Genomic DNA, 12,489 nt, shown 5'->3' with positions numbered 1-12,489 from the left:
GCTTTTGGTGCAGCAGCAGCAGCAGCTGCTGCTGCTGCTACTGCCTCTTTTTTGTGTCTTTTGTCTTTTTGGGGGTCTCTGTTTGTGGGTCTTTAACTTCTTTTCTTTTTCTTTTTTATCTTCTTTTTTGCATTTCTTTTTGCAGTTATTGGCACGGACGTTTTGTTCTTAAATCCAAAGATCCTTCATTTTCAGAAACTTTTCCTCAGCCCCCTTTGCCAACTTACGGGGGCCCCCTCTTGGAGGCCCCCTTGGGGCTCCCGGGGGCCCCCGGGGCCCCCGAGGGGGTCCCTGATGGAGACCCCGAGGGGGGCCCCGGGGCCCCCGGGGGGCCCCCGGGGGCCCCTGTAATAAACAGGGGAAGTCTTATAAACTTCATGGGGGCCCTCGCCACTAGGGGCCCCTATATTTATCCAGAAGACCTGAAGCCTTGGGTACTCGGTGAGCAGTGTGGTTTGCCTGGATCCTAGGGTTTAGGGTTTAGGGTTTAGGGTTTGGGGGTTGGGGCTGCGCCGCAGAAGTGGCGCACTGTGCGCCGGACATGGCCTTTCTTTTGGACCCGCAGTCCGAAGAGTACTTGGAGAAATATGGTAAAACCTACTTCTTAGGGTTTAGGGTTTAGGGTTTAGGGTTTAGGGCTTAGGGTTTGCAGCTGCTTCCTGCACAAAGGCTTGTGGCGCAGCAGCCCATGTTTTAGCTCTTTCTGGTGTAGGGTTTAGGGGTGAGGCTTTAGAGTGTAGGGTTTGGGGATTGGGGTTTAGGGTTTAGGGTTTGGAGTTTAGGGTTTAGGGTTTAGAGTTTAGGTTTAGGGTTTAGGGTTTAGTGTTTAGGGTTTTGGGTGTGTTGGCTTGCGGAGCAGTTGACTCAGTTATTGCGCGGATTATGTTCTACGTCGATGAGGACTCGAAGGGATGCCTCTCTATGAGAGTGAGAATTAGGGTTTAGGGTTTAGGGTTTAGGGTTTAGGGGGCGTTTGGAGCTAAGGGACAAAGTTGAAGCAGCTCACGATCTGGGGCTTCAGTTAACAAGAAATGAAGGTACGGGTCTAGGGTTTAGGGTTTAGGGTTTAGGGTTTAGGGTTTAGGGTTTGCGTTCAGGACCTAAGAAGGAGCTCTCTGGTGCATATCTGGTGCAGCCTCAACCCCTCGACCGAGCTTAGCGCAGTGCGCAAATTTTTCAGGTCAGGATCAAGGGTTTAGGGTTTAGGGTTTAGGGTTTAGGGTTTAGGGTATTTGGTTTCGGATTTGGGCTTAACTCATGTCTGTGCAACTTGCCCCCAGATGTTTGAGGTTTAGAATTCAAGGCTGAGAATTTAGGGTTTAGGACTCGAGGGTTTAGGGTTCAGGGTTTAGGGTTTAGGGTTTTTGCGTGGTGCGCAGCTATGACCATTTTTACGTTTTGTACTGTACCTTCCACGAATTAGATGAAGATGATGATTTTCTTTTGCATCGCAGCGACCTCTGCAAGTAAACCCTAAACCCTAAACCCTAAACCCTAAACCCTAGCGGAGCCTGGCCTGCCCCGCGGGGAGGGTTTCGGCGTAGGGCTGGAAGGGACCTCCCGCGCTTTTAAAACCCTAGTTCAAGCCCTAAACCCTAAACCCTAAACGCTAATTCAAACCCTTAACCCTAAACCCTACGTGCTAGTTTGCTTTGACCCGCCAGCCCACGGAAATTTGTCTCGCTGCACTTTTGTCTTTTTTGTTTTTTCTTTTTCTTTTTTGCTTTTATTTCTCATTTCTTTTATTTCTCTTTTTATTTTCTTTTTTGCCTCCTTTTTATTTATCCTTTTAATCCCCTTTGGGGTTTTTGTTAATTTCTTTTTTCTCTTTTTATTGTTTAGCCCTGCTTCTCCCCACTTATCTTTTTTATTTTACTCTTTATATTTTTAATATTTTAAAATCTTTTTTGTTTCTTTCTCTTCTTTTTCCCTTTTTCTCTCGTTTAACCCTTTCAATTTAATTATTTTACTTCTTAAGTGACTTTGCGAAAGGACAAAAATCTTTTTTATTTTTTATTTTTTAGATATCAAGGCCACAGCATTAGTGCCTTAGTGGAGGCCAGACTTTTCTCCCAAGCTGCTCATTCTTTCACTTGCCAAAAGCCCCACCACATCAACTTCGACGACTGGATCTGTACGCATGCATGCATGCATGCATGCATGCAGCCCCAAAGCATGCATACTTGCATGCATGCATGCATGCATGCATGCATGCATGCATGCATGCATGCATGCGGGCCTACATGCACGGGACTCGCGGGCGCGCGGGGGCAGGCTCTGCTGCTCGCGAGGCCGCCTCGGGGCTGTCGCTGCGCGCATGCATCCATGCATGCATGCGCACCTGCATGCATGCGCACACGCATACATGCATGCATGCATGCATGCATGCATGCATGTGTTTGGGACTGTTCAGGGTTTGTTTTGGCGTACCACGAAGTGACGCTGCCGAAGGCTCTGCGCTTTTGGTTCGACGTGTTTGACTTGGACGGCGACGGGCTGCTGAGGTGTACATACACCTCAGCCCGCATGCAGCCCCGCATGCAGCCCCAAACCCGCGCATGCAGTCCAAAACGCATGCATGCATGCAGCTTTTTGGGGCTTTTTTGCTGCAGAGATCACGAACTTGAAGCTGCTTTTGAGTCCCAAGCGGAGCGGCTTCGGGCCCGAGACGGAAGGGCCCAGAGTTACAAGGAGTTCATCTGCCAGCTGTACGTACACCACAACTTGCATGCATGCATGCATGAAGCCGCGCATGCTGCTGCTGCTTTTGCTGCTCGTGCTGCTGCTGCTGCTGCCGCCGCAGTGCGTGCTGCTGTTGCCGCTGCTCTGCTATTGCTGCTGCTGCTGCTTGTGCTGCTTCTGCTGCTATTGCTGCTGCTGCTGCTACTGCTGCTGCTGCTGCTGCTGCTGCTGCTGCTGCTGCTTGGCTGCGTGTGCAGCGGCGAGTGTGGGGTGTGTGGGGAGTTGTGGGTGTGCAGCAGCGACGCGCTGGGGCTGCCGACAGCAGCAGCAGCAGCAGGAATTAGCGTTTCGGATTTGCTGCAGTCTCCTGCTGCTGCTGCAGTGCTAATAAACTGTCTCCTCAAGGCCCACGTTTTGAAGGCCTTCGAAGACGGCGAGGCCCTCCACACTCTCGCGGAGCCCCCGGCCCTCGAGAGGGCCCTTTTCGCTGGATTCACGTCAGATTTTTTTTTTCTTTTTTTTCCTTTTTCTTTGCCACTTTATTCGACCCTTTTGGTCCTTTTATTTGCCGTTTTTCGGCCTTTTATTTGCCTCTTTTTGGCGCTTTATTTGGCTCCTTTAGTGCTTTTGTTTGCCTACATTTGGCCGTTTACTTGCCTCCATTTGGCACTTTGTTGGACTTTTTTAGTCCTTGTATTTGCCTCTTTTTGGCCTTTTATTTCCCTCTGTTTGGCATTTTATTTGACTCCCTTATCCCTTTTATTTGCCTCTTTTTGGCACTTTATTTGGCGCCTTGTTGTCCTTTATTTGCCTCCTTTTAGCCCTTCAGTTGGCCCTTTTTGGCCCTTTATTTAACTCTTTTAGTGCTTTTATTTGCCTTCTTTTGGCACTTTACTTGTCTCTTTTGGCCCTTTTATTGGTCTTTGTTTGGCGCTTTATTTAGCTCTTTTAGTCCTTTTGTTTGCCTCTTTCTGGTCCACTTATTTGCCGTCTTGTAGCTCGTCATTTGGCTTTTCTATTGCCCTTTATTTGGCACTTTATTTGGCTCTTTTGTTCCTTTTATTTGCCTCCATTTGGCACTTTAGTTGCCTCTTTTAGTCCTCTTATTTGGCTTGTTTGGGCCTTTTGTTTGCCTCTTTTGGCATTTTTATTTGCCTCCATTCGCCCCTTTTAGTGGCCTCCTTTTGTCCCTTTATTTGCCCCTTTTAAGCCCTCTATTTGGCTATTTTTGCCTTTTTATTTGCCCCCTTTTAGCGCTTTATTTGGCTCTTTTGGCACATTTTTTGCCTCCATTTGTCCCATTTATTTGCCCTTTATTTAGCCCTTTTAAGCTCTTTTATTTTGCTATTTTTGGCTCTTTATTTGGCTCATTTGGGTGTTTTATTTGTCATTTTATTTGTCTCTTTTTGTCCCTTTTTGAATCTCTCTTGGGCCCTTTTTAATTCCTTTCTGAGCCCTTTCTTTGTCTTTTTTTAACTTTTTACATTTAAATTTAATTGTTTCCTTTGGGCCATTTATTTACTTCCTTTTGTCTCCTTTTTAATATCTTTTGGTCCCTTTTTAATCTTCTTCAGGCCCTTTATTTGTCTCCACTGGATTCTCCATTTCTGAACTTATTTATTCAATTTTTTCCCCTTTTAATATGCTTTTAACCCTTAGTATTATTTCCTTCTTGGTGTGCATTTCTTTGCAAAGGAATGATTTCTTTCTTTAAATGCTTCAATTTATTTAATTGATTTTCAACTTCTTTTGGTCTGCTGCAGCCCTTTTGAAGTGTACGCACACAGCGAGTACGCGGCCTTTACGGCGCAGCGCTACGAGGAGGCGGCGGTGAGGTGTACAGACAGCTGAAGTGTGGGGTTTTTGCATGCGTTTCGGGGCTTTTTGCGGGTGGATTTTTTATTTTTCGAGTTTATTTACCATTATTTCTATTTATGTTTTATATTAAATGCAAATTAAACCCATAATGCCATTTTTTCAGTCTTGGGACTTCTTTTGTGGCTCCCGCTGCTGCATGCAGGCCGAGGGCCCCACGGGCGGAACTTCGCCGGAGGGAAATCTTTCGGATTAGCAGCTTCTGCAAGTTGGAGAACTTTAAAAAGAAAAAAAGAATTAAATGTGCACAAATTGCTTTTAATTTGCGCCGTTTTAGCGAAAAAAATGACCCATTAGAACTCCACTTTCACCGGGCTCTTACCGCAGGTGTACGTACACCCTGGGGTGTATGCGCATGCACCTTCGAGTGTATGGACAGGCGGGTTTATTTCTTCGGGCGCGAATTCGCGCAAATCCGCACTTTTTCGAAATGTAATTGTCTCATTTTGTCTCTTTTTACATCTTTTATCTCTTTATTTCTTTTTATTTCCATTTATTGCCATTTATTTCCATGTATTTCCATTTATTTCCCTTTATTTCCTTTTATTTTCCTTTATTTCCGTTTATTCTTTCATTTTCTTTTCTCTTCTTTCGCCTCCTTTGTACGGAGACAAAAGATTTCGAGACATTCGAGGCATTTATTAAATAGACCTGCAAATAAACTCAAATTTGCTTTTATTTATAATAGTAAAATATTAAACTTTATTTTTATTCAACTTTCTATAAATTTTACTTTCAGTATATTGCAAATATAACATAGATGTATGTATATATACATATTTTCATGTAAATATATATATATTATCTATTTTACATGATATATTTCTTTTTATTTTTTGTCTTTCGCATTTATATTTTTGTATTAATATTTTATCTGTAGTTACATTTATATTTGTATTTATATTAATATTTATTTTGTATTTATATTTATTTGTATTTATATTTTATTTATATTCCTATTTTACTTGCATTTATATTTATATTTATAGAAGGGGAAATGCACAAGATGGAATATGTACAAAAGTTCATATTTGTCAATTTATGTTTTTGTTGATGTCCTGTTTTCTCTTTTTTATGTCCTTTTTATCTTTTTTTGTCTATTTTTAATCTTCTATTTGTTTCTTTTTAATCTTCACGTCTCTTTTTTGATCTTCTTTGTCTCTCCTTTTTTGTCTCCTTTTTGATTTCTTTGTCTTTATTTTTCTTCTTTGCCTCCCTTTTTTGTCTTTTTTATTTCTATCTTTCTCTTTTTTCATTCTTCTTTGTCTTTCTTGTCCTTTTGTTTCTTCTTTCCCCCATTCGTTTCCTTTTTGTCCACTTTTTTTTATTTTCTAGTGGCATTTTGCACAAAACGATACGAAATATAAACCTGCATGCATGCATGCAGGTTTATAATGCCCTATTCTGCACTATTCCAAATAAGCAGCAGCGTCTGCTTCTGTCTTTTACTTCTTTTAGGGAAAACACCGGAAAATAAATAAAAATAATAAATATTTAAAGAAGAATTAATGGCATTTAAACTTATATTTATATTATTTGCAACATTTACTCCAAATGAATCTTTCAAATGCATGCGTTTTCTGCATGCAAGAAACAAATGCCCTTTTTGGGGCTTTCGCGCCCCTGAGTCTTCCCAGGGTAAAAATACAGCTGATGCGTGCATGCATGCAAGCCTGCATGCACGCATGCATGCATGCGCGCATGCATGCATGCGTGCATGCGTGCGTGCATGCGTGCAGGCCTGCGTGCACGCATGTACGCATGCGTGCGTGCGTGCATGCATGCGTGCATTCGTGCACGCATGCATGCACACACAAATGCGTGTTTTGGGGCTTTGCCGCCTTTGTTTCACACAGTTAGAGTATATATATATGCACATACATATACGTATCATATATATATACTTATACGTGCATATATATATATATATATATATATATATATATACGTATATATATACAAACACAATATAAATGGGTACACATATATATGAAGTGTAAATGCAGGTTTTTGTTTGAAGATAAATCGATAAACAGAACTTCACAAAAGTCGAGGTAAGGCATCAAAAGGAGCAATTGAAGCTTCTGTATAAACGCATGCACTTGCATGCATGCGCATGCACTTGCATACATGCGCATGCACTTGCATGCATGTGCATGCACTGGCCTGCACTTTCATGCATGCGCATGCAGGCCGAGGTTTGGGGCTTTATTTTTGAGGTTTTTCTCTCTGTGCGTTTTTTGGTGCTTTGCACCGGGAGAAAGGATACAGACAAAAGGTGGAACTGCTGAGTTGGGGTTTGTGCATGCATGCATGCATGCATGCATGCATGCATTTTCGTGCATGCATGCGCTCATAATTGTGCATTTGCATGCACTTATGAGTAAATCTATACTTGTGCATGCCTGCTTGCATGCATGCATGTGTTCGCGAATTTTAAACATATGCATGCACTCATATGCATGCATGCATGCATGCATGCAAGCAGAATATCTGTGCATGCGCGCATGCATGCATGCACAAGGAGATGCATGCATGCATACACAAGGAGATGCATGCATGCATGCACAAGGAGATGCATGCATGCATGCACACGTACATATCTGTATTTATGCTTGCATGCATGGGCTGGCCGCATGCGTCGCCGCCTGTGCACCGCACTGCATGCACCCAAAGCCCCGAAAACATAAAACGCGCATGCACGCACGCACGCATGCACGCACGCATGCATGCATGCATGCATGCATGCATGCATGCATGCATGCGTGCATGCATACATGCTTAAAACCATCTAAGCAAGCAGAACTGCAGGGCGACTCGGGCCGACTTGGAGAGTTTGCAAAGCCCCCGATCTGATTGCGAAAATTGGAACTTTGGAGTGAAAGTTTGCATTAAACTTGAATTAAATTTGAATGAATTTGAACTAAACTTGGTTTATGCTGCTGGGAAACTGTCTGTGTCTTCTTGCTGCCACCAAGTATCTCTTTCTCCCTCTTTTGGGGCTTCCGGGTCAATTGCATGCAAATCAGAAATCTGTGCATATCCTTGCATGCGCGGGGCTGGGCGTTTGTGTTCAGCGTCTTGCGTTTGGGGCTGCATGCGGGTCGCCGCTGCTGCTGCTGCTGCTGCTGCTGCTGCTGCTGCTGCCACAGCCGCCGCCGCGCCGCCGCTGCCGCTGCTGCTGCTGCTGCTGCTGCTCGGGAGACGCCCGCGGCGCATGCAGCAGCGAAAGCAAAGCAACATAAACAAACTAAGCCCCAAAAGCATGCATGCAACGCCAGCTACAGATCTATACCAAGCAATTCCCTCTGTTTCTTTTTCAGTTTCTAACTCTTTTTCCCCCCTTGCTTCGTTCACTTTCAAACTTTCTCTTTCTTCTTTTCTCTTTTCCCTTTCTTCCACCTCGCCCGCCGCATTCCCCGTCTTTTCCGCGGCTCCGGGGCCCCCCAGGGGGGCCCCCAGCTCGGGGGCCCCCCCAGTACCCGTTGGGGGGCCCCCCGAGGGGGGCCCCCACGAAAAGGGGCCCCCAGAGGCGGCCCCCAACAGCGCGGCCGCCCCGGGGGGCCCCCCCTCAACCCTCCCCACCTCAGCAGCAGGGTACTCCTGAGACGCGGGGGGCCCCCAAGCTGCTGGCAGCGAGGGGGGGGGGCCCCCGGACTCCAAACTTCCTAATGTGGGGGCCCCGGGGGCCCCAGGGGCCTTCGGGGCCCCAGGAACCTTGGGGGCCCCGGGGGCCCCCAAGTCCTCTCTGGGGGCCCCTGTGAGTTGTTTGCGGAGAAGTTCAAGTCTTTTTTCTTCATGGGCAAGTTGTCTGTCTGAAAGGAAAAAGAAACAAAGATAAATCGAGACCGCATGCATTGCATGCATGCATGCATGCATGCATGCAAAGCCCTAAAACGCATGCATGCATGCAGACACATAGATGCATGCAAAACCCAAAACACATGCACGCATGCAGACACACGTACACGCACGCAAAGCCCCAAAACGCACGCATGCACGCACGCATGCACGTAGACACACATACATGCACGCAAAGCCCGCAAACGCACGCATGCATGCATGCATGCACGCATGCACGCACGCATGCATGCATGCATGCATGCATGCGTTTTGGGGCTGTGGCTGACCGAGGAGTCTGCTCTTGAGGGTGAGGATGAGCTCCTCGTTGGGGGCCCAGGGCAAAGGGGCCTCGGAACTGTACTTGAAAGGGACTTGGGAGTTTTGGGGCTTTTTGGGAATTCGAAAGAAATGTGTGGGGCGGAGTCCGAGTTTGTAAGTGTAAATTAAATCCGAAATGGAGTTGCAAAAGAAAGAAAAAGAAACCACCGACAAACTCGACAGCGCGGAGGCCCCGCTCAGCAAACGCCAGAACAAACCCAAGTCTGCATGCAGCAGCAGCAGCAGCAGCAGCAGCAGCAGCAAAGCAGTTGCAGCAGCAGCAGCAGCAGAGGCACTTCCCGCTTGCTGCAACGCGACATCCGTATTCAACAGCTTTGTTTATTCTCAAGTCTTCTAATGCTAGTTTATTTATTATTACTATCATTATTATTTATTATTTATTATCATTATTGTTATTATTATTACTATTATTATTATTATTATTATTTATTATTATTATTATTGTTGTTGTTGTGCATTAAATGTAATTATAATTGTCTCTAATATTTGTTGTTTAATTGCTTTCAAGTTATTTAATTTAATTTTTTTTTGAATTTTTGCTTCAAATGGATTTCCCAATTCGCCTTCAAACAAACAAAGCCAGAGAACAAACAGAAGCCCCTGCATGCATGCAACGGGGCTGCTTCAGCGCAGCGCCTAATAAATAAGAAAAAAATAAATAAATAAATAAATAAAATAAATAAATATTTAAATAAAATAAATAAATAAACAAATAAAATAAATAAATAAATATGGATCGTAAATAATGAATTAGAAGCAACAGATAACTTTATTCATTTATTTGTCCTTTAATGAAATTTTTATTTCTATTTTCATAAAATTTTAAATATCGAAAAATGTCCGGGTGTACATACACTCGGACTTCTACAAGATCTGCCACAACGAATTTCTTTCTTTTTCATTTTAAATAAATGCCCCTGGACAACTACATTTAAAATTGAAGAATCAAACAACCGTATTTACTGTTAATTATTATTTATTTATTTATTTATTATTTATTTGTTTGTTTATTTATTTATTTGCTTTTCTTGTTTTGGTGTCGTGACACCCGGGGTGTGCGCTGAGGTGTACGTACAGTTCACGCCGTCGCCGAGCTCTTTAAATCGCATTTCAATATTTTCCACTTTTCCATTTTTGGGTTTTTCACTAATCCAAATGAGGCCTGTGACTTGGCCTGAAGGCTCTACCGCTGCAGCAACACACAAACCCTAAACCCTAAACCCTAAACCCGAAACCCTAAACCCTCAAAAACGGGGAAAAAAGAAATGAGTGGGATGGAGACAGATAGACAACTGTTGGAATGCCAAGAAAAAATATAAAGAGACAAAAAGAAGACAGAGAAAAAGGGAGACAAGCAAGAGACAAAAAAAGGGAAAAAGACAAAAAAGAAACAAAAAGAGATAAAAAAGAAATAAAAGGGGGACAAAAAGAGACAAAGAAAGGAGACAAAACGAGACAAAAGAATAGACAGGAGAAGGGACGAAAAGAGACAAAAGGAGAGACAAAGAGAGACACAAAAAGAACCGAAAAGGAGACAAAAAAGAAACAAAAAAGACAAAAAGAAGGGGAAAATAAAGAAAAAAAGAAAGAAAAAGTAAAAAGATTGCGAATTTACCGACGAAGGAAAGCTCGGGGAGCGGAGACTTCCAAAAGGCCGCAGCAGCAAAAGTGTCTCCAATTGATTTGAAGAAAAAATTAATTTCTTTTTTTGTTTCTTTTTTTGTCTCTCCCAAAGACAGGAAGCTCGTTGGCACAAAAGGAGACACTTCTGCAAACAACAAAAGAGACATTAAAAGAAAAAGAAATCAAAAAAGGAAAAAGAATTTAAAAAGGAAAAAGAAAAAAAGAAAAAGAAAAAAGGGGAAAAGAAAGAGAGAAAAAAGGAAAAAAGAAAAACGGAATTTGGGAAAAAAGAAAAGAGACAAAAAAGAAATAAAATTAGAGATCAAAAGAGAAACAAAAAAGAGACAAATAAAATAAAAAAGAAAAAAGAGTTTAAAAGAAAAAAGACAAAAAGAGATAAAGAAAAGCAGGAAATAATAAAATGGAAAAATAAAATTAAAAAAAAAGACAAAAGAGACTAAAAGATAAAATGACAAAAAAGTGAAAAGAGAAAAAATGAAAAAGAGATAACAAGAGACAAGACACAAAATAAAATAAATAAAAGGAGACAAATAAATAAAAGGAGACAAATAAATAAAAGGAGACAAATAAAGGAAATGAAAGAATTAAAGGAGACAATTAAATAAAATAAAATAATTAAAGGACACAATTAAAGAGAAAATAAAAAAGGAGATAGAATTAATAAAAGAGATAATCAAATGAAAGAAGGTAAATAAATAACTTTAAAATTGATAAAAAGAGACAAAATAAATGAAATAAAAAATAATATAAAAACAGATAATTAAGTTAAGGGAGACAATTAAATAAAAAGAGAGCATTAAATAAAGGAGATCAATAAACTTTAAAAGGTCAATAAAAAGAAAAAATAAATAAAATAAAATAAATAAAATAAATTAAATAATAAATAAATAAAATAAAATAAATAAAATAAATAAAATAAATAAAATAAATACATAAAATGAAATAAATAAAATAATAAAATAAATAAAATAAAATAAATAAAATAAAATATATAAAATTAAAGAGACACTTAAAGTTCTCACCAGAAACAGCTCCGGCGGAAATAGCCGCAGCAATGGACTCTTGCAGCTGCTGCAGTTTTGCCTCTGCGTCACCCCACAAACCCTAAACCCTAAACCCTAAACCCTAAACCCTAAACCCTAGCCCAGCCGCCCTTAACGAAAGCTGTAGACTCCACAGCGCAGCCCCGAAACCCCAAGTCCCCTTTTCCTGCAGCCCCACCCTAAACCCTAAACCCTAAAGCCTAACCCTAAACCCTAAAACCTAACCCTAAACACTAACCCTAAACACTAAACCCTAAACCCTAAACCCTAAACCCTAGCCCTAAACCCTAAACCCTAAACCCTAAACCCTAAACCCTAAACCCTCACCGCGGACAGCGAGGCTTTCTCTGTAGGAGTCTTCAATGGTCTTGTAAGGAAGGGGCAAATGCATTTCTAATCCCGCAGAAACACTTTGTTCAGAATAATAAAATGGCAAAAAAGAAGAAGGCCCAAACCCTAGAGACAAATACAAATTCAAAGGAGCCACTTGGCTCACCCACACATGCAGCATTGCCTCATTCAGGGGCCCCAAACGGGGGCCCCCGGGGCCCCCGGGGGCCCCTGTACCCTTTTCTGCTTCTGCCCGTCTTTTGGAGATGCTCGAGGCCTTCTCCAGCACCATCTGCAGCATTCGACGTGCTGCAGCAGCAGCAGCAGAAGCAGCAGCAGCAGCACGCATGCACGTGCTGCAGCAGCAGCAGCAGCAGCAGCAGCAGCAACTGCAGCAGCAGCAGCAACTGCAGCAGCAGCAGCAGCAACACAGCCAAGGAAGACACGGAAGCAGCAAGACACTCCCCTGAGGTGTACAGATACCGGAGCATTAGGGAAGAGACAAAAAGAGACAAAAAAAGGGAAAAAGAAAAGACAAAATGGATCAAAAATAAAAAACAAAAATGATTTAAATAAAAAACAAAAAAGATTACAAATAAAAGATAAGGATTGAAAAGAAAAGACAAGAAAAGGAAAAGAGACAACTCGGACAGAAGCACAAGAAAAGAAACAACAGAGAACAGTCTAGACACTCTGCATGCACGCACGCATGCATGCATGCATGCATGCATGC

The 12,489-nt window shown here is 42.4% G+C and overlaps 3 protein-coding genes across 3 annotated transcripts; 2 read left to right on the top strand and 1 right to left on the bottom strand.

Annotated features, from left to right (window-relative positions):
• Positions 1 to 518: 518 nt before the first annotated feature.
• On the top strand, positions 519 to 4,753 carry ETH_00021230 (protein phosphatase 2A, putative; the record flags this gene model as incomplete). Its single annotated transcript, XM_013379378.1, has 10 exons — positions 519 to 590; positions 831 to 927; positions 1,098 to 1,180; positions 1,380 to 1,466; positions 2,025 to 2,134; positions 2,414 to 2,504; positions 2,613 to 2,708; positions 2,940 to 3,179; positions 4,446 to 4,512; positions 4,703 to 4,753. Coding segments are annotated over 10 exons (994 nt in total), but the record flags the coding sequence as incomplete, so codon positions are not given.
• A 2,738-nt stretch (positions 4,754 to 7,491) lies between these two features.
• On the bottom strand, positions 7,492 to 11,817 carry ETH_00021225 (acetyltransferase domain-containing protein, putative; the record flags this gene model as incomplete). Its single annotated transcript, XM_013379377.1, has 6 exons — positions 7,492 to 8,372; positions 8,688 to 8,942; positions 9,815 to 9,928; positions 10,355 to 10,507; positions 11,406 to 11,468; positions 11,754 to 11,817. 6 exons carry the CDS (start codon positions 11,815 to 11,817, stop codon positions 7,492 to 7,494), a joined length of 1,530 nt encoding a protein of 509 aa, XP_013234831.1.
• A 205-nt stretch (positions 11,818 to 12,022) lies between these two features.
• ETH_00021220 (uncharacterized protein) lies at positions 12,023 to 12,226 on the top strand (the record flags this gene model as incomplete). Its single annotated transcript, XM_013379376.1, has 1 exon — positions 12,023 to 12,226. The coding sequence occupies one exon, from the start codon at positions 12,023 to 12,025 to the stop codon at positions 12,224 to 12,226; it is 204 nt and encodes a 67-aa protein (XP_013234830.1).
• Positions 12,227 to 12,489: the final 263 nt, after the last annotated feature.

Source organism: Eimeria tenella, genomic scaffold, assembly GCF_000499545.2.
Source record: "Eimeria tenella Houghton genomic scaffold, Eth_scaff254, whole genome shotgun sequence".
Classification (NCBI taxonomy): Eukaryota; Apicomplexa; class Conoidasida; order Eucoccidiorida; family Eimeriidae; genus Eimeria; species Eimeria tenella.
The sequence above is the reverse complement of the archived record's forward strand: the minus strand, read 5'-3'. Positions and strand labels throughout refer to the sequence as shown.